This window comes from Nannobrachium achirus (assembly GCF_963921795.1).
Source record: "Nannobrachium achirus genome assembly, chromosome: 24".
In the NCBI taxonomy this organism is placed as follows: domain Eukaryota; kingdom Metazoa; phylum Chordata; class Actinopteri; order Myctophiformes; family Myctophidae; genus Nannobrachium; species Nannobrachium achirus.
In genome coordinates, this window is record NC_137831.1 from 35,388,487 (window position 1) to 35,414,614 (window position 26,128).

A 26,128-nucleotide genomic window follows, 5' to 3' on the forward strand; every position below is an offset into this window, starting at 1 on the left:
ATGTTTTCCAAAAGGGCCTTTTGGTGAAAATATAGAAAATAGCAGACTTGGAGGTCTTGGAGTTCGGCTATTTTCAGTGCTTGATACCACACTGAACTAAGCATAATCAAGTCAAAACTGGATTTCTTTTCAGGAGAGTTTGGAAAAGGCAAATCTCTTGAACGCTTCCTTCAGATATGGCATGGAAAGAGGGCATTTTCATTTCTTTAACCATAGTTAAAAACTGCAATCATGGTCTGGAGAGGGCACTTTTTACTCACCGATAAAAGGGCAGGGGCTCAAGCCCCCTCTGATGTCTATGTGTGCACATGCCTGGGAGAGACTGAGACTTAATATTTGTGACGTGAATTCCTAGCCATAAATAATAATGCTCGTAAGAAGACTTATGTTTAGAAGACGTTTTCACTCTTACAAGGTTATAAAGAACAGTGGCAATGGACTGCCGGTGAGCCTGTTTGACACCTTACTGCTCCAAACATGCACAAATGCAAAGTATAAGGTGCTTGCCTTCTTGCTCCAAGTGTTCTCTATCCACCAGGAAGCTCTCCGGAATGTGTCAGTCCATATTTTTCAACAAACAAGTGTTTTACTCCAGCTTGTCTCGGAATCTCATAGCTTTTCCTTGTTTTCCCAAAATGAGCGCAACCGCGCAACAGCGTTATTATTCATGGCTAGTGAATTCCCAGTGTTCATCATGAGAACGCACACCAATTAGAGCCAGCGGCGTCACAAGGGGGGGGGGGAGTGGGACTGAGTTAGGGCCCAAGGTGGAGGGGCCTTAATTATTTTATACTTTAGCTATTGAAAAATAGCAGATCTACAAGCTCACAGCACGCTGCGAGCTTGTAGATCTGCTATTTTTGAAAAGTAATGAAAATTTGTGCAAATCTTTGAATATATGCATTTTTTAAGTGAACATTTGTTACTCAAATTTTGCTTTCTGCGGGTTCCCTGGAACTAAATATTTTGACATGGTGTTCCGTGGCCAAATACATATCATTTTGGGGGTCCTTCACATGAAAAAGTTTGAGCACCACTGACATAGAAACAAAGGTTTTTTCAAAACACCTTAAGGATTTGAAATATTCAAAGACTCGCACAAATGTTCACGAAAAAATAGCAGATCTACAAGCTCGCAGCGCGGCACTCGGTGGCGCGCTGTGAGCTTGTATATCTGCTATTTTTCAATAGTTGAAGCAGCCAGGGCCCAGAATTTGGTGCGACATCCCTGGTTAGAGCCCTTCATCATCACATGACCCGGCATTATAATGCGTGCCCTGGCCCCCAGGGTGATAACTGGTACCAGCCCTAGGGCTGGTAAGGCGGTGATAAATGCCACCGCGTGCCGAGCTGTCACTTGCGAGCGACCTCACTGTGTGGAAGGATGTCAGCGCGTCAAACATGGCCGCAATGCCGTTCTCTCGCGTGACTAAACGTTGTTATTGGCAGGGGTGGAAATTAACATTAAGTACAGTATATTAAGTACATTTACTCCAGTACTGTACTTAATTTAGAGCTATTTGTGCTTTTACTACATTTTCTGTACTTTTGCTTCTACTCCACTACATATCAAATGTTGTACTTTTTTACTCCACTATAATAATATGAATATTTAGTTTCTAGTTACTTTGTACATTTAGATTATAATTATAAAAAACCTACAAAAGCTGGGAGAACGAACCAGGAACCTTCCATTTCCTGAGTCACATGCTGATTGATTGATTGATTGGTTGGTTGAATACTTTATTAACAGTTTGCAAATACAATCTGCTAAAGAGGATTTTAAACCCAAGAAAGCCTATGGCTTGTTTCCATCAGGGTCCATTGTACTCAATTCATCTTATGCTGCTGCTGTTATGTTAATTATGTACATTATGCTAATTTCCCAATACAGAGGCAAATTCTATACCCCCAAAAATATGTTAGACGCTATTTTGCTGATCCTACAGAAATAAATTCAGGTGATTTCGACTTGTCCTTTGCTGTGCCTTGGACACACACATTTTCTTTTTGTTGAAAACCACACAAAATCCATCGTCGGCCTCTGCAACCAACTTCAAACGACGGTCAGACGCTTTGCGTGACAATCAATATGTTTTTGAGTCTGTTCCTGAAACCATTATTTCTTTTTTTTTTTTCTCCTAAGACCCACTGGAATGTATTATCTTCTTGGTTCTCGCTGCATGTCCCCCGTGCGCTGGGTCGGTGTACTCTGTCATATTTACCCATGAAAACCACGCACAAATGCAATCTAATGAGGCGTGGAGAAGGCTCACTCCTTCCCCCATTTGTCTCGCTGCCTGCTCGGGTGGCACGGATGATACGTCAAAGCGTCGGTTCTCTGAAAGTGGAGGCTGGGGGTCCCGGAGAGGCTTCCAGAAGGGGTCACCCAGCTAAATAATGGTGATGGATTAGTTAGTAACCAAATGGACCCTTACAGTACTGTAACTCTGAGAGTGTACAAATGGAACGAATAGGGCTGTTCACGATTATGGACATTTTACATGACGATTAATTGTCACTCAAATAATTGCGATTTAACGATTTAATTGTGTTTTTGTCGTTGACAATTACATTTCTGTTTGGCTTTTAGGCTTTGAAGTTGCACATGGTAGATATGACACATAACCTAAATATACATAGAAATGTATAGAAATCACATTGTGAGTGTGTAGATCTGCTATTTCCACTATTTTTTACTTTTGAAAAAATATCTGAAAATGTTTCATGACGATTATGAAAAATAATAGCGATTATGTCAAATAATCGCAATTAGACGATTATGTAATAATAATTGTGACTGCCCTACCTTTGCAGGTATGTAACTCTGAGAGTGTGGAACCTTATGGGTCTGTAACTCTGTAATATATAAATATTACAGAGTGTGTGCGGGTTGTCCTCTGACAAGTTTGATTAAAAAAAAAAAAAAAAACGGTTCTGGAAACAGTTCCAAATGTGATGGACTTACTTACTTACTTAATCCTCTAGGACTATCTGCTTCCATGTGGTCCTATCCTGTGTAGCATGTTGTGCCTTGCCCCATGTAAGGTTTGCCATCTTCAGTTCTGAGGTCACAGTTCTCCACCAGGCCACTGGCCTCCCTTGTTTCCTCTTTCCAGGTGGGGTCCACTCCTTGGCTGCCAAACCACGACCTCCACCCCTCATTTCTCACATGGCCCTCTTCTAGCCCCACCATGAGGCTGATTCTTGCACAACACATTTATGGACACTGCTCCTACAGATGTTGACCTAAAATCACGCAACTTGGATGTCAAATCACAACCTCCGCACCTGATTTCTCAAATGGCCCTCTTTTAGCGCCACCATCAGGCCGATTTTTTTTCCAGCAATACATGTGCCACGCACATCCCCTACACCCAGCAACCAATGCCACTTACAGGCCAATTTGTGTATACATGTGACCTGGAGGTCACTTATCTCCCGATTAGGGAGTCTTACTGGTGGTTGTAAGTAGGGTTGTTCGATGTGGCCTAAAAATAAAATCTCGATTTATTTCTCAGAAAAGTCGATTTTCGATTCCGATTTCGATTTTTTGGTAAAAAAAATAATACATTGTTTCAACTATGTTGTTTTCATTTAAAAAATGCAAGGACATGATTTTTTTTTTTTTACATTTTCTATATTGCCAAATAGCAAAATCTAATGTGGTGAGCCCTGCCCAGTCTGACGTGCGCTGCACGTGCATCAAAGAAATTACACATCAGAGATAAAGTAGTATTAATTTGGTGTCGGACCTTGTCGTCCTGCTTTAGGAGGACCGGGCTGTGCACTTTTTTCCCCTGTGAAAGGCTCCAATGAGTAAGAATTGCCTTAATTAAAGTGAAAATCGATTTTACGATTTCTTATTTTTTAAATCGTACAAAAGGGAAAAAAACCCGATTTCGATTAAAAATCGATTAATCGGAAAACCCTAGTTGTAAGTCATTCTTGATAAGAGTGTCTGCATATACATGTTGTAATCGTCTCCTCTTCTTCTTTGTCTTCCCTCACCGATGTCCCTGTTCCCCTGTTCTCCTGTCCCCCCTGTTCCCCTCCCCTCTCCAGAGGACGTCAACGTGGCGGCGGTGGTGGCCGTGGTGGTGGTCATCTGTCTGGTGGTGGTCATCTGCGGCTGTGGGGGTTACGTCCTGCACCGAAATGGCTTCTTCAGCCGTGAGTGTCTGCTCTATACGATACGAGTCTGTCTGCATAGCTGTTTGAGCTGTCTGTAACACTTCCTGTGAAGCATTACCTTGTATAATTAGACTTTAATTATAGGCATTATAATGTAATTTTGTGGTACCGAACATTTTTTTCCCCATAGAGATTTCTGAACATATTTATATTAATTATTTTAAGCCTGGAACCAAGCCATCCAGGATCCTGGTTAATCATGACTATAAAACCTTTTATTCTTTGTAAAAAGGAATCCAAAAGCCACTAAAAAGGGCATTTATTAAATATTGTTAATTATTTAAAAAAAAAAATACACAGAATTATGTGTAATTCTGCGAGCCTGGATGGTTTCGTTTCGTTCGGCTTAAAATAATTCATATCAATATTTTCTGGGAAAATGAATGAATCCTTGGCACCCCAAAATGCCCTATAGACCTACAGTACTTAAACCTACCTTATAATCTGCATATAATACAGTATTATTATGGCTTTAAGCTCTCATAAACAGTCACAATGATTCACTCATCGAGTGACCCAGCACTGTGCCATGTCTAATTAATTAGTCGATTCAGGTGTGTTGCCTGCGGCGGTCTGTTATTGATAGCAGCAGTCATTATTGAAAAATAACACACCGATCACAATCAATCATTCAACCGAGCCATTTGATGTGAGTGTGATTACAGGTCACTGTACTGGGCAGACACTGTTTATGTTGTTCTTTCATAGAATACTTTTTTCACTTTACTTAAAGTAATTGTTGAGAACTATAATTATACAGTGTTATAAGCAGAATATAATGCATATAAGTATGTTTATAATGCATTATAGACATGGGCTTCATAGAAAGTCCCAGCAAGCACGTCAGGAGCTGGACCAATCAGTGACGTCTCGATTGGGGCCAGATCACAGCCCATATGGGGATGATCTTGACGTCATTACCAGGACGTCATTTGGACTTTTTTGTTTGACAGGATTATTGTCATTGTTTGTAATGTTAGTTGAAATATGAGCATATAAGGTTGTTATCTAACTAGTTATGATATTTATCTGGCCTAGAATATCACCTGATTTCAATAAATACATAAATCCTGTCAAACAAATAAGTCCATATGACATCCTGGTAATAATGTCAAGATCATCCCCATATGGGCTGTGATCTGGCCCCAATCGAGACGTCACTGATTGGTCCAGGTCCTGACCGTGCTTGCTGGGGTGTGTCTGTCTGTGTGTCACTCTCAATTCAATTCAAAGTTATTGGCGTGAGAAAACATTATTACCAAAGCAAAAGTGGTACAAAGCAACCAAAACAAAACATGTACAAATAAAAATGTAATATAAATAGGAATAAAATACAAGTGTAAACAGAGCATTGTTACATTGAAAGACCTACATTGTTACACCTCCAAGCTCACAACTGTGACGTGTTGTGAGCTTGGAGGTTCTGCTATTTTCAATATTTTCACCAAAAGGCTCTTTTAGAAATGTCAGCCCCTGACTCTCTAACATGCTCTGCACGTCACTGGTAATATTGCAGTTGCAATTTATAAATTGCAACTCTCTCTCTCTCTCTCTCTCTCTCTCTCTCTCTCTCTCTCTCTCTCTCTCTCTCTCTCTCTCTCTCTCTCTCTCTCTCTCTCTCTCTCTCACTGTGTGGTACAGTCAGTAGTTTTAGTTTTCATGGTTTGGTACCATCATGTGTGCTCATTCATCAGGCTGGGGGCTCACGTTCACAGACGACCTCTGTGGATTGATTCTGTTGGATCGGATGTCTTTTGTCCCGCTGAACAATAACTGACTTTTCTTTCTGTCTTCTGTTCTCCCTTCCCCTCCGTCCTCCCCTGCATCCATCCATCTCTCCATCCATCCATCCATCCATCCATCCAGGACATAGAGGAAGGTAAGAACATTGTTTTTTATATCTAAATTAATTGGTGTGAAAACTGACGTTTTTACTGTCTAGTGCAGTGGTTCTCAACCTGTGTGTGTGTGTGCGTGCGTGCGTGCGTGCGCGCGCGTGTGAGCTGAGCGCTCACGCGTGCATAGTGAGTCAGGATTGTGCCCAGTGACAGCTGTGAGTGTGCGCATGCACAGGCCTGTGTGTGCGTGTGTGCGTCTACGTGCCCGCCCCCAAAATAGCAGATCAACAAGCTCACCACATGTCTCAGTGTCGTGGGCTTGCAGATCTGCTATTTTGCATGACACCGACAAACAATTGGTCTCAGGCTTGAGGCTTATGTTAATACAAACGTGTGTGTGCTTGTGTGCGTGCGCGCTTGTGTACGTGTGTGTGTGTGTGTGGGTTTCCTACCTACTCATCCACCATGACAGATAACAGCATGTGCACAAAGTGTGGGCATAGTTTTTTGACGTGCTGCTAAACCCACATCACTGCAGTCACACTCACACAAACGCTACCAAGACAGAAAGCGTTCGCTTTTATTATATCGTCACTGTCTGGCCAAAACCTCTTAACTCCATTTTTGTTATTTTAGAATTTTTGGCATAAATCAGGGCTATTGAACATCTTATTGTTGGTTAAAATAATATTGAACCAATGGAAAGTAGTAAAAAGTAGTAAAAGTAAGCAATTTACCCCGAGTGAGAGGACATTATGCTCTCATAATGTCCGCAGTGCGGGTGTTATCGGACGAGGCGCCAGCCGAGTCCGATAACACCCGCACTCAGGACATTATGAGAGCATAATGTCCGACCCCGAGTGGTAAATAGCTTTTCTACCACTTTTTCCCGTATACATGAAAGAAAACACATAGTTGTAACTTGCAAGGATCTTAAGTTACAATCATTATTGCCTATAAAACTTCCGCGAGACAGCAGATAGTTCCACAAACAACATCTTCTACTCACCAACAGATGGCGCCAACTCCATAGTAATCCATGCGTCTAGCTTACAGCTAAGCTAACGTCAGTTAAAAGCACCGTTCCGGCCGTAAATAGAGGCTGTTCGCTTCCAGAAAGGCATAGGTTCAGAGAAAAGGGGCTTTAAAGTTGGCGGATTGCATTGGATCCAAATAAATCGGCGACGATAGTACGCACGTTAGTAAACATAGGACCGCTGCGACCTTCATTTGTTGGTTGGGGGAACTACCTCCTGAAGTCCCCGGATGTACACTGAGGCGCATTGATCTCGGACACACAACTTTGCGGCAGTTGTCCTCTCATAACCTCCGGAATTTAGCCAATCAGAATCCAGTATTTGAACACGTGACTCGAAAAAGTGGTAGAAAGTGCTTGGAACAAAACCTCCTAATTAGAGGCCCGAGTGGCCCTCTCTTTTTTTCTCATAAATAAGTGCTATTGAACACCCTTTACGTCTGTGTGTTGGTTAAACTAATATTGAACCAATGAAAAGTAGTAAAAAGCCCTTCAGTCAAAACCTCCTAACTCCGTTTGAGTGCATTTTCCAGAAAATGTACATTTTGGAGTTAGGTTTCGGCACGACAACAGAGATATTAAAGCTCTTGTGATTGATTGAAGACTTTATTAGAAGTTTGCATAGGAAAAGGTACAGTTTCATGACGGTACAGTTCACTGGTACAAGGTCTACTAAAAGGAGATCCATGAAAAGACTACGCTTATTTCCACAGGAAACCATTTAAGTATCTCATATAACAGACGAATAGAACACAGTACGTGTAGATCGGAAAAAGGACGCACCCAAGTACAGTGCAACTCAGGTCGGATTTACTTATCTAGTATAGAGGGTGTAAGAGTGAGGATGGAATGCTTTGTTATTGCCAGTGGTTGTTGATAAGGCATGAGGGGACACAGTGTCATTGTAAAGAGGGTCAGTATGACTTTAGGAGTTGTAAACCGCATGGCTGAAGTAGACTGAGGTGAACTACAACAGTCATGCTCAAGTACTTTCATGTCAGGGACGCGGACCCCCATCTGAAAAAAAAAGTAACTAGAAGCAGTGCTCTTCCGAGCACAGGTCTCCACCAGGCCGTGCGTCCTGGTGGTGCTACTGTATAATAGGCCAATGTAAAAAGAGTGGCATATGTTCTTCACCTTAGATCTTTCATGGCAATCGGACGCTGCATGCATGATTTCAAGCATTGTGTTCCAAAAATGTGTTTTGCTAAAGTCTACCTGCTGGTGGCGCTATAACAGGACAATGTTAAAAAGGTAGCATTTGTTCCTTGACCTAGTGGGAATATGTGTGGCAAATGCCACGGTAATCGCAAGCTGCGTTGATGATTTGAGGCATTTTGTTCAAAAACGGAGCAATCCTGCAAACTTTGGAAGCTAATATTAGCCAATCAGGATGGAATGTGAAATATCAGACGGATCGGACTTGATCACATGACTATAGAGATACTGTGTACCGATTTGCATGATTTTTGGATAAAATCTCAAGGAGTAATATCCAAAAATGTGTTTTACATAAGTCGGCCCAAAGGTGGCGCTATAAAAGGCTGATGTGAAAAATGCAGGGCAAAGGTTTATCCTTAGCCTCTAGGGAGTGCGCTTACAAAGTTTGAAACTGATCGGTGGAGTTATAGGTAAAACCACAAATCGGGCTGTTATAGCGCCACCATGAGGCTGATTAAAAAAAATTAAGTGGCATTTCTTCCTCGGCCTAGTGGGAACATGTGTGCGCGATTTCATGATAATTGCACTTTGCGTTTGTGATTTGAGGCATTTTGTTCAAAACGGCTCAATCCCACAAACTTTGGAAGCCAATCTTAGCCAATCAGGATGGAATATGCAAAATCGGACAGATCCGTGTCGATCACATGACTGTCGAGATATTGCCCACCGATTTGTAGGATTTTTGGACAAAATCTGTAAGAGTAGTGCACAGAAATGTGTTTAGCAAACATCGGCCACTAGTTGGCGCTAGAAAAGGCCCATTTGAAAAATTTAGGGCAGAGGTTCTAGATTGGCATCCAGGGAATGTGTGTTCTCACTTTGGCAGCGACCGGGCCAACGGCGACTGAGATTTGGCGCTCACAAACTGCGAGGACGCACGGACGCACGGACGGACGGACGCACGGACACACGGACGGAGGGGAAAACATACTCTCCCTCAGCCTTCGGCTGGTGGAGACAATTATTTTATTAAAAATAGCAGATATAAAAGGTCACTGCGAGGTATGTAGAAGATCTGCTATTTTTGAAACATCTTGAAAATGTGTGCAAGTGTTTGAATATATTGGCCCGATTCTGTCTTTTTGGCTGCGGCACAATATGTTGTTCCTGGGACCCCCCCCCCCCCCCCCCCCCCCCCTTTGAATATATATACTCTATTCAAAGATTTTCACAAATGTTCACAATTTTCCCAAAATGGCAGATCTACTACTGTAGCTCGCAGCGCGGCTGTTATTTTGTCTGGGGACGCCCTGGAACCTCCTCAAGGACCTCTAGGGGGCAGGGCTCGAGACTAAGGGACTCCCGAAGTCCCGGGGACGTAGAAATGTATATTTGGGACGCAAATGAATCTCCCCTGGGACGCAGACGGGACGTAGAGGATTGTTCTGAGCCAACGGCGCATATCAATGTACTGCTCAAACCACAGTGTGTAAACTCGCAGCATGAGACTCACAGAAAATGAATATGATGTAAACAGAATGTTTAAGAAGTTACCACAGGCAGTGCTCAATCTGCTGATCATCCTTTTCAGGTAGAACTTAGTTGCTAAAATGCTGCGCTGTTTGAAGAGATTAAACAGCAGAATGAGGCAGAGAACAGACTGTCAATCTGGGTTCAACTAGTGGGAAAATAGCCGATCTACAAGCTGTGGCTGAGAGATAAATCTTAGCATCCCCGCCCCGGCGCCCCCTGCTTCGCCACATAAAGAGTAACGTTATATGATTTGGATTGTGATTATTAATGAAAATGTAAAACGGAACGCGATGTCAACGCACCAAGCACAGACACATAGCCTACGTTTAGTGAGCAGCACGAGCAGTTGTTTGAATATAGGAGTAGGACACATTGTAATTAAATCAACGGTTTGTTTAACTTTTGTCATCTCTATAAACCTATAGCCTATATTACCAAATACAAGATGTTACTTGTTATGTTCGTCTAATCATCTAATCAACTTCATCACAACCAGCCGTGCAAGCTGGCATTCATTTCACAGAGTTCCCGTGCTGTGTGGCGGCTTATTTTCTCCAGTAATCGTCTCTTATTTAACTCTCAAAAACAACCAGTCCACTCATAATTAATAACTCCATTTCGGCTACAGTTCATCTGAACCGCTTGCTGTGAAGCACAAAACGGACCCAAAAAGCAGACTGCACGCGTCTCCACTCGATCAAGCATGGCACTGGTTATACTTCTTTCAGTACGACGGTGTTGTGCGGTGCGGTGAGCATATAGACAATCTAAAAGCCCTCAAAGCCCCAAGGATGCGTCTAGTTGTAGGCTTGTAGATTAACGCGCAACACGTTCGTACGGACAAAGTACAAACCCAGTTTTACTGTAATTCCTCCAACAGTCGTGCATGATTGGTTCTTTAGTTTACCGTATATGACAATCACACCAGCAAACTGGCTGAGGTAAGATTTTTAGAAGCCACAAATGACAGTATAAAAATAGAAAGGATTGTCAAGCCAATTTCACCAGCAACAACAACAATATAATAACAACAATAACAATAATCATACATATTATAATACTAACAGACCTGCATTAATTTATTATTTTTTTATAATTTTTTGGGACGGATTACATTCATTTGGGGACGGTTCAATTTGTATTTTGGGACGGTGCCGGGACGTAGGTGAAAAAAGTTAGTCTGGAGCCCTGCTAGGGGGTCCCCAGACTGCACCGTGAGAACCAGTTGAGTTAGAGAACGGAGACAGTGGGTGAATTGAAACAATGATGATGTCAGGTGTTGGTGGTAAACTGTATGCGTGTCCAGACAGCTGCTAGTGTACAGCTGTTGTCTCAGGGCTGTGTTAGACCGCTCTATATACAAGACACTAACAGTACTTACAACAGTACAGTAGACCTTAGCTCGCTAAGGCTTATTACACTTTGTTTTCCATTGAACTTTGTTGAGTTTCACCACCAATTATTAATGTTTTGTCCCAATGTTGTTGTCTTCAGAAAAAAGCCAAATAATTACCCATATATCGTCCAAGACAGATACATCTGAATCGGGGCTGTAATTCCTAGCTGGCTGCCTTCGGTTCACTGGTTCCCAGACTTTTTAGCTTGTGACCCAAAAGACAGATGTGCACGGGACCCAAACTAGTGAAAATAGCAGATCTACAAGCTTGCGCTGCGTTGTGAGCTTGTATATCGGCTATTTCCACTTCACTTCTTAATTGTTTTCTAATTTATGGAATTTCTTAGATTTTATTTTATCATGACAAAATAATGTTAATTTCTTGGAACGTTTTTCTTTTTTCTTTTTTTTTTAATTAAAAACAAAATGTAGGAAACAAAAAAATGTAAGGGACCCGTAAAAAATTATCCTCGACCCACACAAATGGTTCCCGCCGGCCCTGTGTTCGGGAACCAGTGCCTTCAGATGAGGCGCGCGCTGCGCGCGGCCGCTCCGTTCTGATGCGACTCTCACCGTTGTCTGTTGTAAAGATATGATGCTCATCCCCGCTGAGCTAACCGGACCTGTCAGCGTAGACGCTCCTATTTATAGACACGGAGTGTGAGGAGATGTGACATGAATTCTGATGCTGCTGCTCACCGTAAAGACACGCAGGCAGGCAGGAGAGCCCCCACAGCCAGCGGTGTAAATTAACTAAGTGCACTTACTGAAGTACTGTACTTAAAGAGGTGGTGCCATAGTTTTGTACGTTTTTCTGTTTTGTACGTGTCTATGGAGTTAACATTACTCTAATAGACCCCCAGGTGTGGTTATCATATATGCAAATATGGCTTCCCTGTGTATATTTGGTTACTATTACAAAACATGCATCAACCACTTCAGCCATATATACAATTTTGGCCATTTGAAAATAGCCGATCTACAAGCTGACAATGCATCGCGATGTGACACATTGTGAGCTTGTAGATCTGCAATTTTCAAAATATTTATTTTTTTACAATTTTGAAAACTTGTGAAATGGGACATTCTGCATAATGAGTACTTTCACTTTTGGTACTTTAAGTACATTTTGATACCAATACCTTTGTACTTATACTTGAGTACATTTTGAATTCCAGACTTTTACTTGTAAGGCTGAGGCCACACCAAACTACCTATGAGAGTGGATTCCCCATTCCGCCAATGCATTTCAATGGGAAATGATTTTTTTTTTTGCATCCGCAAATGGCAGCAAATCGCCTACTCTAGATGTTGTGTTTCACCCCGGACAGTTTTTAATTTGCTTAATATTTCGATTTTTAGATTTTCATTTTTGTCAGCTGTTTGGAAATCCATTCAAGTCGTCCTCAGACGAGCCTTCATCGTTGCTTCCAGTCATCCAGGTTCTCCCTACATCCGGCCAGCTCGTTGGTGCTTTGCGCGCCTGCGTCTTTCTTGAGTACATCCATGTATGTTAGTGTGGGGTGTCCTCGTGACCGGTGCCCATGTGTTGGCTCCCACAGCACCAGTTTGCTGTCTGGCAGCTCCTGATGCCTTTGGCAGTGTCCTGCGAATCTCATTCTCCAGTCCTGTCTGCAGTTTTCTCGCTCACCCTTGGTATTCCCTCATACAGTATCTTGTTGGTAACATGTGCATTCTTGCTGATGTTAAAACATTCTATTGTAGCACCCGTCTAGAGACTTCTGCAGGGTTGGCTTCAGAGTCCAGCATTCATTCCCATAGAGGAGAACAGACTCCACTCCAGAAGAAGCTCAGTTTGATTTGACGGTGAGGTTAGAATTCAATCCTAAATTGAACTGGGAGCCAATTGGAGGGAGGCCAGAACAGGGGTTATACGTTCACGTTTTTTAGTGCCAGTCAGCAGGCGAGCGGCAGCATTTTGGACCAATTGCAGTTGTCTGAGTGATTGTTCTGGTGATGACTGATATTGTCCTTCTAATGCGTGAGAGGGCCATGTTTTTTACTTATCCTTTTCTTTTCTTTTTTAACATGTTTAGCGTCCCCAGATATATGGACGCTGTGGTTCGAGTCGTTTAGTACTTTTGACTTAACCTGAGTAATTCAAATACTTTCAATACTTCTACTTCACTACATCTCAGAGGCAAATATTGTACTAGAGATCTTACTTTTACTTGGACTTCATATAGCGGTATCTGATTCCGGAGTAGAGTGACATCACTACACACTGATGCAACACGATATGTGTTGGCGTCTATTCCCTTTCAAATGCAGTAGAGAGTACAATTAATCACGTACAAAGCCTACATGCAACTAATTTTACTTTCCTTGAGTTTCTAAATGTTTCAGTGCTACTCCACTACATCCACTACAGTGGCAAATATTGCATGTGTTACTCTCCTACAATTATTTGAGAACTTTAGTTGAGTCTTGTGACACATCATTAATAGGCCCTATGCCCAGCTGCCATATAGGAAATAAAGTGGGCCTCTTTCTTACTTTCCTCACTTCACTTCCACTGTGACCCATAATTAGTTTGATTATAGCCACAGCTGTGTTGCTTACAGTACATGACTGTGAACTAAACATTCAGGGCCCTATTATGATCCAGGTCTTATGCCTTATGCCTTAACTTCTTTGCCTTTTTTACTATTTTGTTTTTGTTTTTGAAATATTTCAAATAGCTGATCTGCAAGTTCGCGACATGCAGATGTAGATCAGCATTTGAAGTATTTAAAAATGTTTTTCAAAATAGTGAAAAAAAGGTAAAGAAGTTAAGGCATAAGACCTGGATCATAATAGGGCCCATAGTCTTATGCCCTCAGCCATGTTTTACCCTGCTTGTAGTTTTTACTTGAACTACAAAACCAAACTACAAAACCAGCTTAGGGTTTCATACCCCTTTAATACTCCGTTGTTGACGAAACCGCTGCATGTGACTGGCTCACTACTGACCGCCCCGACCATCCTGATTGGCTGTGTGAACACACAGTTACCAGTAACAAGACCCCACCCCCCATAAATAAAATAAAATAATAATCAAAGCATGGTGTGCAGTGTATAAATCCTAACGTAATTCATTTACAAACTAAAAATAAACAATGAAATATGGAGATAAGTTGTATGACTGCCAGCAACGGAAGAATCTTTGAAGCAGTGTTAATTTTGACATCAAATTTAGGTTTAGTTTTAGTCATAGTCTTTTGAATAAAATGTCATTTCGTTTTAGTCATATTTTAGTCAACTGAAAACAATTCGTTTTAGTCTAGTTGTTTCTACAGTTGATTTTGTCGACAAAAATGTATTTTGGCCGGCCTGATTGCGTCATAATTCCTGATTTTACACTTGGTTGCATGCTGAAAATAGCCGATCTACAAGCACACAAGGCGTCACAGTGTAGATCTGCTATTTTCAGAGCGCAACAGTCGAGCGCAACCAAACCTAAAATGACTTGTCTTTTAGTTCTACTGGATCTCTTCCCCACTCGTCCCTCCCTATATACATTCTAGTCTAGTTTTTATTTGTCGACTAAATTGTCAACACATTCAGTCTTACCATAGTTTTAGTCATCAGAGCTTAGTTTTTAATTAGTTATTTAGTTTCCGTCAGTGAAACTAGCTTTATTGGACAAAATGAACATTGCTTCGAAGCGGTCCGATGTGGCCACTGAACCCCTAGCCCGCCCATTGCAGGTCGTTCTGGATATCCCAGTGTCACGGGGTGTCCCACATCAGCAGCCAAAACCTGCACACCACCAGGACAGAGGACATGTGAGTGGAATGAGTGACAGACAGCAGACAGGGGGACAGGACAGAGGGAGGACACGCGAGTGGAATGAGTGACAGGGGGACACGGGGACGAGACGGGACGGGACAGGACGAGTAGACAAAACAAAGCAAAACTAGCAGATAATCAGTATTACTGCCTTGAGAGAAAAATGTGTGTGTGTGTGTGTGCGTGCGTGTGTGTGTGTGTGTGTGTGTGTGTGTGTGTGTGTGTGTGTGTGTGTGTGTGTGTGTGTGTGTGTGTGTGTGTGTGTGTGTGTGTGTGTGTGTGTGTGTGTGTGTGTGTGTGTGTGTGTGTGTGTGTGTGTGTGTGTGTGTGTGACAGGGAATTACTACTTTGTGGGGACCTCATGTCCCCACAAATATAGTACAATCGGTGTCCCACAAGGTGTTTAGGGGTTAGGTTAAGGGTTAGGGTTAGGGTTAGGGTTAAAAATGAATGGAATGTCCCCACAAATATAGTAGACTATGTGTAATGTCCCCACAAAGTAATAACTGCGTGTGTGTGTGTGTGGCTTTCACCTTCCTAAAAAATTTCCTCAAAAGTATATTAAGCATGCGTGCGTGCGTGTGTAATGTGTATGGTCGCTTGTATTGCTATTGCTCGTGAAAGCCAAATGTCCCCACAAGCACAGAAATGGACATTGTGAGGACCATTTTCCTGGCCCTCACAATTTTCAATTCAAAGGAGCTTTATTAGCACGAGAAAACATACATTAAAATTGCCAAAGCAAGTGTCAAAATATAATAAAAACAGTTGAAAATGTTCTATACATGTTATACAGGCCATAAAGCTTTTTGAGTCGAATAGCAGCAGTCTTTTACAGTCGCTTTTGAACAAATGGCAGCATTTTCTTTTTTCTCAATACAATTACAAAAAAGCCTCAGATTTAGAATGTGTTTAAAGGTAGCAGCTCTGTTTGTAATACTGTATGTGTAGTAGGTCAATGGTTTGCAGTCCTTATTTCCACCTTCACTCCAGAGGGCCACAAATCATATTGCTATGTCCTACTTTGTCATTCTAGTATCTCATAAAAAAGAAGCAAAAATAGCAGATCTACAAGCTCAAAACGCATCACAATGCGATGCGTTTTGAGCTTGTAGATCGGCTATTTTTGCTTCTTTTGAATTGGAATCCTGAATTATTTTTTGTTATTTTTTATTGGAATCCTGAAATCTTTTGATTTTGATTTAATTTCAAACTCATTTAGTTATATACTCATGTTAACTTTATGAACCTAAATACAAATACATTGGACATAAAAAAAAAACATTTTAATACTACTATACCAGTCATTAAGCTACTAATATAGACCGAAGGAATTAAAGCAGGTCATGTTTGGAATTGTAACAGCTGAAATCAATAATATATCAGTATTCTGGTATTAACCTGAGGGCCGCATTAAGTGAAGGTGGGGGCCGCATGTGGCCCCCGGGCCGCCAGTTGCCCATGTATGCCTTAGGGTGTTTGTATTCATACTTTCCTTACAAGAGTTGTTTTGTTAAAACAGATTTAGGGAGTTAGGCTTATCGTTAGGAAAAGATTCCTAATTATACATTTCTAGATTTAGAGGTTATAGGTTTAATTGATTAGATTTGTGCCTCATATACCTATATACTACTGTATATGTTACGAACCGAAACACTGCAGATCTACAAGCTCACAGCATGTCGCGGTGTGAGACCTCGCGAGCTGGTAGATCTGCTATTTTCGACTTTGGGGTTAAGGGTTAAAAATGGCAAAAGAATAGTAATAATATCGCCATAGAACGCAGATGTCCTCACAAGTATATAAGCGTGCGTGCGTGCGTGCGTGCGTGCGTGCGTGTGTGCGTGTGTGTGTGTGTGTGTGTGTGTGTGTGTGTGTGTGTGTGCTTTCACTCTTGTGATTCACTCTGTTCGGTCGCTGTACTGTGTCACCACTTAAACCCTATTACACTCCATTGACCCGGGGTTCCCCAGGGCTCTATCCACGGCCCACTCCTTTTTTTCCCCTCCTCCCTCTATCTCGAACATAGACGATTTACAAGCTCATAACGGATCGCTCCGCGTCGGCACATTGCACCAATCACCTAATTTCTGTGAATGTTCCCTCTCCCCGTAAATAGGGAGGACTATTAGGGTTCATAGTGGTTCAATGCTGTTCGGTCCGTTGTGGCTTGGGGGTAGGGATGGGACGATAAGCGATATTATCGTTTATCGTGATAAAAAACACTCACGATAACCGCATTGTGGAGATTTTATTTATCGTGATATCGTCCTCAGTCATGCTCTGGGATCAATTCACCTTTTATTTGCCGAGCTGCATATTCGGTACCACTTAAACCCTCTATAATTGGTAAAAGGTATTTTACCCTCTAAAAAGAGTAAAAGGTACTTTAATAATATACGTACTGGATAGTCTTTTTTTTTCACTCTCTATCGAATGTCTTTACCGAAAAATAGCCGATCTACAAGCTCACAACGCGTGGCGTTGCGTCGCGTTGTAAGCTTGTAGATCAGCTATTTTTGGGCAAACGTTAATGGTTAATGGATTCTGATCATCGCGATAATATCGCGAATCACGATTTCTTTTGTCACTATAATCGTGATATGACATTTTCACATCGTCCCATCCCTTCTTGGGGAGAGTGGTCGTTTGTCTTCACCCAGTGCGTGTGTGTGTGCGTGCTTGTGTGCGTGCGTTTGTTCGTGCGTGTGTGATATACTGTAGGTTGATTATGCAGGCTACAGATACAGTATGTGAGGCAGGACACATCTGTCCTTGCGCGGCGTGTCACGGTGTCCTCTACGAGAGGGAGGGGGGGCTGTGTGTGTTGGGGGAGGGGGGGGGGGGGGCAAGGGGGGTGTCAAGCTGAGTGCTTATTGGTGCCTTTGTGCTTTTCTTTTTTTTTTCTTTTTCTTTTTTTTTTACAGATCCAATGTCAACTACATCCCTCCACCGCAAGAAGTGAGTGTGAGTATACTTTCTATTTCTATCTCTATCAGTCTGTCTGTCTCTCCATTTCTCTATCTCTCTCTGTATGTTTCTCTGTCTGTCTCCTCTCTCTCTCTCTCTCTCTCTCTCTCTCTCTCTCTCTCTCTCTCTCTCCAAATTCAAATATGCTTTATTGGCATGACAAGCCTTCTTACATTGTCAAAGCATTACATACAGTATGATACAAAATAATACTATAAATGATACACATTCAGAATCAGAACAAACAATATTATAAACAAGACAATGTTCTCTCTCTCTCTGTCTCTCTATCTCTCTCCAAAGATTATTGACAATATTTGTATATACGGTAGATATATGTATATTGTCGCTGTCGGACAGAAACCTTGTATCTCCACATTCCATTGTGTAGTGTTTATTCATAAATGATTGCCCCCATTTGTATACTCTGACGTATAACAGTCTCGTGCAGGAGTAGTGAAAGTCGCCGGTCCAGCCACAAGCTTGTGACTATTTAAATCTTGACCTATAATGACATGCCCAAAACTGGGAAATCCAGGTCGAAAGTGCAGGTGTGTAAACCTCTGGAGTCTCGTATAATATAGCGCCGGCCAGGCCTGGAATTTCGTCATTTTAGGGGCAAGGCCACTTGGCCTTTGGTGTTGTCCATTTTATTAGGGCACAAAGGCCAAATGCCAGGGCAGGAAGGCCATCAAATAAAAAAGAGTTTAGTCCATTGAAAGAATTCAAAGTCACTGGATTGGTTTAAAGATGGGGCCTCTGGGGAGTTAAGATTTCAGAATCTCAACAAAAAAACACTGGTGTCTACATGACAAGAAAGAGACACCGGTGTCTACTGTCTACATATTGACAAGAAAGAGACTGGTGCATTAAGGCCACTGTGGCCTCAGGTCATGCCATTGGTTTGAGGGGCACAAGGCCAAACTGAGGGGCAACGGCGGCCATGGCCTTCATGGCCTCCATGAAATTCCTGCCCTGGCGCCGGCGCAGACAAAATTTGTATTTTACAACAAAAGGCCGCAGACGCCAAAGGGTTGCCAAATGAAAGGTATTTACTACATTGGATCCATTGGAATTGGATTTGGATTATCATTTTTTGTATCCACTTCCTGAAATGTAGCGGTTTTGGACAAGGTTTCCACCCGACAGCAGCGCTATCATGGTGGTTCTGAACCTTTTCAGGCCATGACCCCAAAAATAATCATATTTGTACTGGGGATCCCTCCACCCTGAAGAGCACTAAGAATTGAGCCATTACATTTTGTATAACACAGTTCTATAGTGAAAATAGCAGATCTACATGCTCTTGTGAGATACTATTTTCCCAATTTCTGCCTCTAATATTTGACAATTTGGCCTATGTTTAATTTGTCATTTTAGAGGTATTAAAAAGTCCTAAATTGTCACTTAAAAAATGTGTAGATACCCTCTATACACTTAAACTTTATGTTGGTTTGTTTACTGTTGAGCGAGAAAACATCATTGCACATTAGGTTAATCATCTGGAGACCCCCCAAAATAATTTGATGACCCCCCTGTGGGTCCCGACCCACAGGTTGAGAACCAATGCTCGATCCAAGCGTTCTTGAGCCGTAATGAATACTAACACCATTAGTCCACCGCTAAGCTACTTTACTGGAGTATTTCCAATTTTCAATACTTTTACTTCTACTCCACTACATCTCAGAGACAAATATTGTACTTTTTAGTCCACTGCAATTAATTAGTTGTTCATCATTATTGCAAAACATACATTAACCACTATTTAAACTCTGGCTATTTGAAAATAGCAGATCTACAAGCCCACAATGTGTCGCATCACAACGCGTTGTGTGCTTGCAGATTGGCTATTTTACAAGGAGTTTTATACATTTGAAAACCTGTGAAATGGGCCATTTCGAGGGCATAATGAGTACTTTTACTTTAGGTTCTTTAAGTATATTCCGATGACGCTTTTGTACTTTTATTCAAGTTTACTCGTAACGGAGTGTTTTTACATTGCGGTATTGATACTTTTTAGTCTAGTAGCCAGCCCATAGAGCCCCATTGTGAACCCGGACATTTTGAGTACCCTAAAGTTTTATGTTAGAAATGTTGAGTATGGGTCCCCAGCATGTATAAACTGCCGGATGCTAACTTGTATATGTTGAGCAATTTTCATAATCAGCATAATTAGCTTTAATTAGCATAATCACCTATAATAATGGATAATATGTCAAAAACTGATTGGCTGATTTGAACAATATTGGAGTGGTTTTGGGGGTTATTGAGGATGCTGAATCCATTTCTGACATTTTCTAAATTCAAAATGGCTGTTTTAAACCGCAAATGGCCATATACCAACTTAAATTGGGATGATTTTGATCATTTTTTGTTGATTTTCCAAATGATGAAGTGACTATTTTTGCTAGGCTATTGTGGCAGTCATTGTTCTAATCATTTTGTGTGGATTGTCTATATTTGGCTTTTGAAATGCAGATAATGTATAAGCATATAAATAACCACATTTATAATTTAATTCATAATCAAAATCAACAAAAAAGTACCAAAATCATCCCAATTTAAGTTGGTATATGGCCATTTCCTGTTTAAAACAGCCATTTTGAATTTAGAAAATGTCAGAAATGGATTCAGCATCCTCAATAACCCCCAAAACCACTCCAATATTGTTCAAATCGTCCTATCAGTTTTTGACATATTATCCATATAGGTGATTATGCTAATTAAAGCTTATTATGCAAATTATGCAAATTGCTCAACATATACAAGTTAGTATCCGGCAGTTTCTACATGCTGGGGACCCATACTACACATTTCTAACTTTAGGGTACTCAAAATGTCCGGGTTCACATTTTGGCTACTAGACTATTTACTGGAGTAAAAAAAAAAAGAAAATGCAGTACTTCTTGCATCACTGCCCACCTCTAAGATGTTGTTCTGCAGAAGTGAGTCAAACCATATGTTTGCCGCGCAAATACAATAAACACACTGTAATCTAATATCTCTCTCTCTCTTTCTCTCTCTCTCTCTCTCCCCTCCCCCCCCCTCTCTCCTCAGCCCCAGGACTTCAAACACACCCAATCGTTCATGCTGTGAGAAGCAGGTCTTCTTTAGTACACCCACCCTCCCCCTCCCCCACCCCCTTTTTTTTCCTTTTACTTTAATGTGCCAACACTGGATTTATTTTTATTCCCTTTTATTTTTCTATTCTTGGACTCGAAAGAAAGAGCTCGTCGCCTCGTCCCTCCCCGGTGCAGACGCCATACCGTTGTGAAACGTTGAACTCCCAAACGTTATTATTCCAAGGACCCCCATAACTCTGAGAGCGTGCAAACGGACCCAAATGGACCCGTGAGGGTCCATTTGGTTCCGTTTGTACACTCTCAGAGTTACAAACCGGTAAGGTTCCATTTGGCTCTACTTGAACACGTTCAGAGTTATTAGTCTCGCGTAGCCAGACAACTATTCCACAATGTCCGAATGCTATACAGAGTCTGGAACTACACCTCCTGAACGGCGAGTAATGGAAGCTGGCATTTCCGTTCATGAAAATATATTTTAAAATGTCATTTCTGCTAAGCAGAGCAAAATATGCTTTGATGATTTTTATTTATATTAGGATAAATGTGCCAGAAGTGGGGAGGAGGCTTCACTACACTTCCACTTTAAGCTGATACTCACCATTCTTTTTACGTTATTCCTGACTGTATGACGGGAGCATTTCCAAATTGTGGAGTCAACAGTCTGGCCACGCGAGACTACACAGTGAATAGACCTGTGTAGTGGGTCCATTTGGTTCCATTTGTACACTCTCAGAGTTACGGACCTGCAAGGGTCCATTTGTTATATTCTCAGAGATACGGACCCGTAAGGTTCCATTTGATTCCATTTGTACACTCTCAGAGTTATGGACCTGCAAGGGTCCATTTGGTTCTTCTTTACACTCTCAGAGTTATGGACCTGCAAGGGTCCATTTGGTTCTTCTTTACACTCTCAGAGTTATGGACCTGCAAGGGTCCATTTGTTACACTCACAGAGTTACAGACCCGTAAGGGTCCATTTCGTTCTATTCGTACACTCTCAGAGTTATGGACCTGCAAGGGTCCATTTGGTTCTTCTTGTACACTCTCAGATTTACAGACCCATAAGGGTCCATTTGGAATGCACTCAAGGAACCCTGAGGGTCCTCGGACCCCAACTTTTTGAGAAACTCTTGTGGACGGGTAGCGACAAGGGACAAGCGCTTCATCAAGGCTTTTTGGAGCGGTGAAAGCGCTCCCAATAGACAGGTATGTCCGTGGGTATGTGGGTGGCTGGCTGGCTGGCCGTGTCCGTCCGTCCGTAGCCTGGCAATACCTTGAGTGGCCACACACAACACACTAGTTAAAGGAGGGGCGCTGTTTTGTGCACACACACACACACACACACACACACACACACACACACACACACACACACACACACACACACACACACACAGGGTATAGCTGCTCAGATTCACCGCTCCACTTCGAACCGAGGTTTGATTTTATTTTTTTCCTTCTTTTTTTATCATGTTGTGTTGATGTGTGGCTCTTCTGTTGCCATTGATGTGAGCCTATTAGGTTTACTACACTTACATGGCACACTGCCTCCCCCTAGTGTTCAAACGATGAACTTGTGTGGGGTTTTCTTTTGTTACCCCTCAATGAGCTGGTGATGACTGGAGTTTTTTATTTTATTTTATTGGTGACCCGGAAAGAGTGGGTGCCTGACAGGTTTAGGCACATCATTGTTAAATTGGCAATGTTTTCCAAAATATATATAACAAATATATATATTAAGATTTTGGAAAAGGGCTCTAAGTCAGGTAAGTACACATGATTTGAACACACACGGTATATCATCTGTCAACTTCTTGTTTATGCCCAAAACGCTAAAGGTTTTGTAGCAATTTGGCAAAATTGTAGAAACATTAGCATGTTCAAATCGTGTGTAATTTACATTACCTCGCACCATTTTCCAAATTCTTAATCTGTGTTACATTTTGGGGGGAAAATGGGTTTAACATTGAGATGCCCACAATGTTTAGGTGCCCCCTAGCCTTGCGTAGCCAGACAGCTATTCCGCAATCTCCGAATACTATATAGAGATTCCGTTGCCCCAGACTGTATGACGGAAAGCATTCGAAAATTGCGGGAGGCTGGCTAGCGAGGTGGCCATTTTATTTACTCCCTCTGCAAGCAGGCCAAAATTATGAACTACCTACAGTACGTGTTTCTTTACCAAAGACTGTTTTTCATTTTTTTATCAAGGGAAATTCTATTGTTACACTACATGAGACTCGAGGGAACACATATTCTTTCATCATTAACTTAAAAGCCATTATAGGGAACAACATCTGGATTTATGCAGTCGTTCCCGCTCCTGCCTGTCAGTCAGTATACAAGTGTCATTTATACCTCATTGTGACGTCGCTGTCTGGTGGAAACCTTGTACGTCCATAGCTTTTACCATTCAGAAAAAAAAGGAACTAAATAGGAACCGGTGATCCAATGGATCCAGTATAGTTGTTATTTAGTCACAAGCTCTTGTCAATACTTTTTATTGGTTCGATATTTATTAAAAAAAAATATTTGGGGTAATTAAACACCCCACGAAGTCTTGAATTCATGCAGTTTTTAATTCCTGAGCCAATAGGGACTTTAAGCAAGGACGGCTACGGCAGTCCGCTCTGGTTACCGGAAATGGATAAACCTGCTTGCCATCGCAGCCCTTCCTACTACAGCAGAAACTAACTTTCCACGTAGTGTCTACAACGTCTGCTGCATAGTCGCGTCACCATGGGAACCAAAGTGTAAAAGGGGTGGGAACCAGTCGCCGACGGCTGTTTGCTTAACGATTTTGACTGCTACGGCGTTTGCGCCATAGCAGCTGTACTTCCGCCTAGCGGAGCCGTCCTGATAACCGTACTTGCTTAAACTCCATAATAATTAGACGACCGGCAGAGACTCAAAGAGTCTCCGACAGTCTCCTATTGACCAATGACACGTCATTTAATTATTGGCTAAGGAATGTTACAAAAGAACTGTCCTTTTTGAGGTTAACAACTTTTTAAAATGTTTTCAATAGTTGCCGATCTACAAGTTCACAGTGTGTCGAGACGTGGCACGCTGTGAGGTTGTAGATTGGCAATTGTTGCTACCTTTGGGTGACACTAGTAGAAAAACAAAATAGGGCATTAACAAAAAAAAAAAGAAAAGAAAATGAAATATGGAGACAAGGTTTCGGCCTGACATCAACGACAAGCAATCTGACAGTATTTTGTATGGCTGCACAATGTATTGTAAATATGCAGGGTTGGATTTGCAGGAGGTTATTGGGGGGCCTCTGTTGTTATCCCAGCGGCGTCAGTTAAAAAAAAGCTAAGGTATGGCAACATGACTGGTGTCTTGCACGCGCGCAAGACACCAGTCATGTTGCCGTACCTTAGCAACAGGCACGATGAAAAGTACATTTTATTATTTCCTCCGGTAGCCAAGGTATGGCAGCTGCCATAGCGTGCCATACCCAATTGACGCCTCTGTGTTATCCCTACCCTCTGGTCATAACTTTGTTTTATGTCCGGTGGGGAATATTGTTTTATCCCCGCTAGTGATCAGACTTACATGAAATACATGAGTTTCCTTTTGGGGAATGTGGACTACCCGATATGATTATTTATGTTAGATAGAATCTCTTTAATAATGAAAACATATGTTAATCACGTTAACCCTGGTATTTGGGGTAGCCTACATTTTACAAAATGTGTCAATTTGTCATAATGAATCAAAAAGGAAAAATAGAGGCAATCTACAAAGTGAATGCGTCGCTATGTGAGTTGCGTTGTGACTTTGTAGATTGTCCACAATTCCGCGTACAAAGAAGAATAATAGTTAATATTAAAAAAAACACTCCCCCATTTTTTTTTTTTACAAATCACAACCCTGCAAATGTATGTAAGGCACTATATTGACTAATACAATATGCCATTTCTTTTCTTTCCTTTGTGTTTTCTTTTTTTCGTTCTATTAGCCTTCCCCCACCAAGCTGTGTTCTCTTCACACACACAATGCAGTACATATCTCAACACTGAGCCTATTGCAACGTTTTCTGTAGAACAGTGGTTCTCCCCCCCCCCCCCCCCCCCCCCCCCACACACACACACACACACACACACACACACCACCTTGACAAGCACTTGGAATTGTAGGTAGTCGAGGCAGTACTTTCAGTTTGACTCCGTTCCCCAGATAACCTATTGTGAAAATGGCTATTTTCACCATTTTTGCCTCTCTCTTATTTCGTTTGACAATTTGGTCCACGCTTGACCAGTTTTTATATAGCCTAGTTTGTTTATCAATTTTAATGTCGCAAGGGTCGTATTGCTTTTCTTTCTTTCTTTTGAGGTATTTAAAAAGCTCTTAAAAGTCCTTAAATGGTCACTTCAGTGTCATCTGAGGACCCCCCCCCCAATCATGTGGGGGACCCACAGGTTGAGAACCACTGCTGTAGATGAGGGAGCCTCTCCGAACCGATTTTGAGACCAACCCCACCCGTTCCGCCCTAATGTGCCTGCATGGGAATATCTTTTTATATACCTTGTGCCTTTTTCATTTCGTCCACCAGAGTTACATCTGTGTAACAGTCAAGTATTTTTTATGTAAAAGGATCTGCCTTAATTGTTTCTTGTCTTTATATTTGGTATGCTACTGTTGTGTGTCCAATGGAGTGTCTGTTTTCTTTTATTATTTTTTTTCGACTGAGAGGTTTATTTGAATGAAGATGATCAATGATAATTAAAAAAAAGTTTTTTTATACATCAAACTTGTCTCTGCATTGTTAATTTCATCGTTGGTCAAATCACTTCAACTTCAAAATAGCTAGAAGACAGACACGAAGGCAGACAGACAGACAGACAGACAGACAGACAGACAGACAGACAGACAGACTATAATCAAGTGTCTTGCAGAAAACATTGGTCCAAATATCTACAATACTTGCATATATTCAGTTTTCTCCTCGTTTAGTGTTTAGACCCTAAGATCGATATACCACAGTTCACCTTGAGGTAGCTGCTCAAACTGCTGGTTCAAGGTGAAATGTAAAAAGCTAGTAATAATCATAATAAAATGGTAGAAAGAAAGATTTAGAGAAAAGAGTGCAAAAGGCATAAGAGCAAAGGGAGAA

At 41.6% G+C, this 26,128-nt stretch overlaps 2 protein-coding genes across 4 annotated transcripts in view; both read left to right on the plus strand.

Moving 5' to 3' along the window:
- The window catches only part of LOC308280254 (junctional adhesion molecule 2A-like), a gene marked incomplete at its 5' end in the record, with an annotated part of 35,079 nt that extends 14,018 nt beyond the window's left edge, over positions 1-21,061 (plus strand). The window contains 6 exons of the mRNA XM_080720515.1: positions 3,049-3,119; positions 4,066-4,173; positions 11,749-11,818; positions 14,869-14,946; positions 17,878-17,917; positions 20,978-21,061. Coding sequence (XP_080576641.1) covers positions 3,049-3,119; positions 4,066-4,173; positions 11,749-11,818; positions 14,869-14,946; positions 17,878-17,917; positions 20,978-21,016 — 406 coding nt within the window. The 3' untranslated portion in view covers positions 21,017-21,061. The remainder of the gene's footprint in view (positions 1-3,048; positions 3,120-4,065; positions 4,174-11,748; positions 11,819-14,868; positions 14,947-17,877; positions 17,918-20,977) is intronic.
- LOC308309304 (C-type lectin domain family 10 member A-like) overlaps positions 1-26,128 on the plus strand; it is a 281,075-nt gene that overhangs the window by 184,743 nt on the left and 70,204 nt on the right. The gene's annotated exons all lie outside the window — the stretch shown is intronic.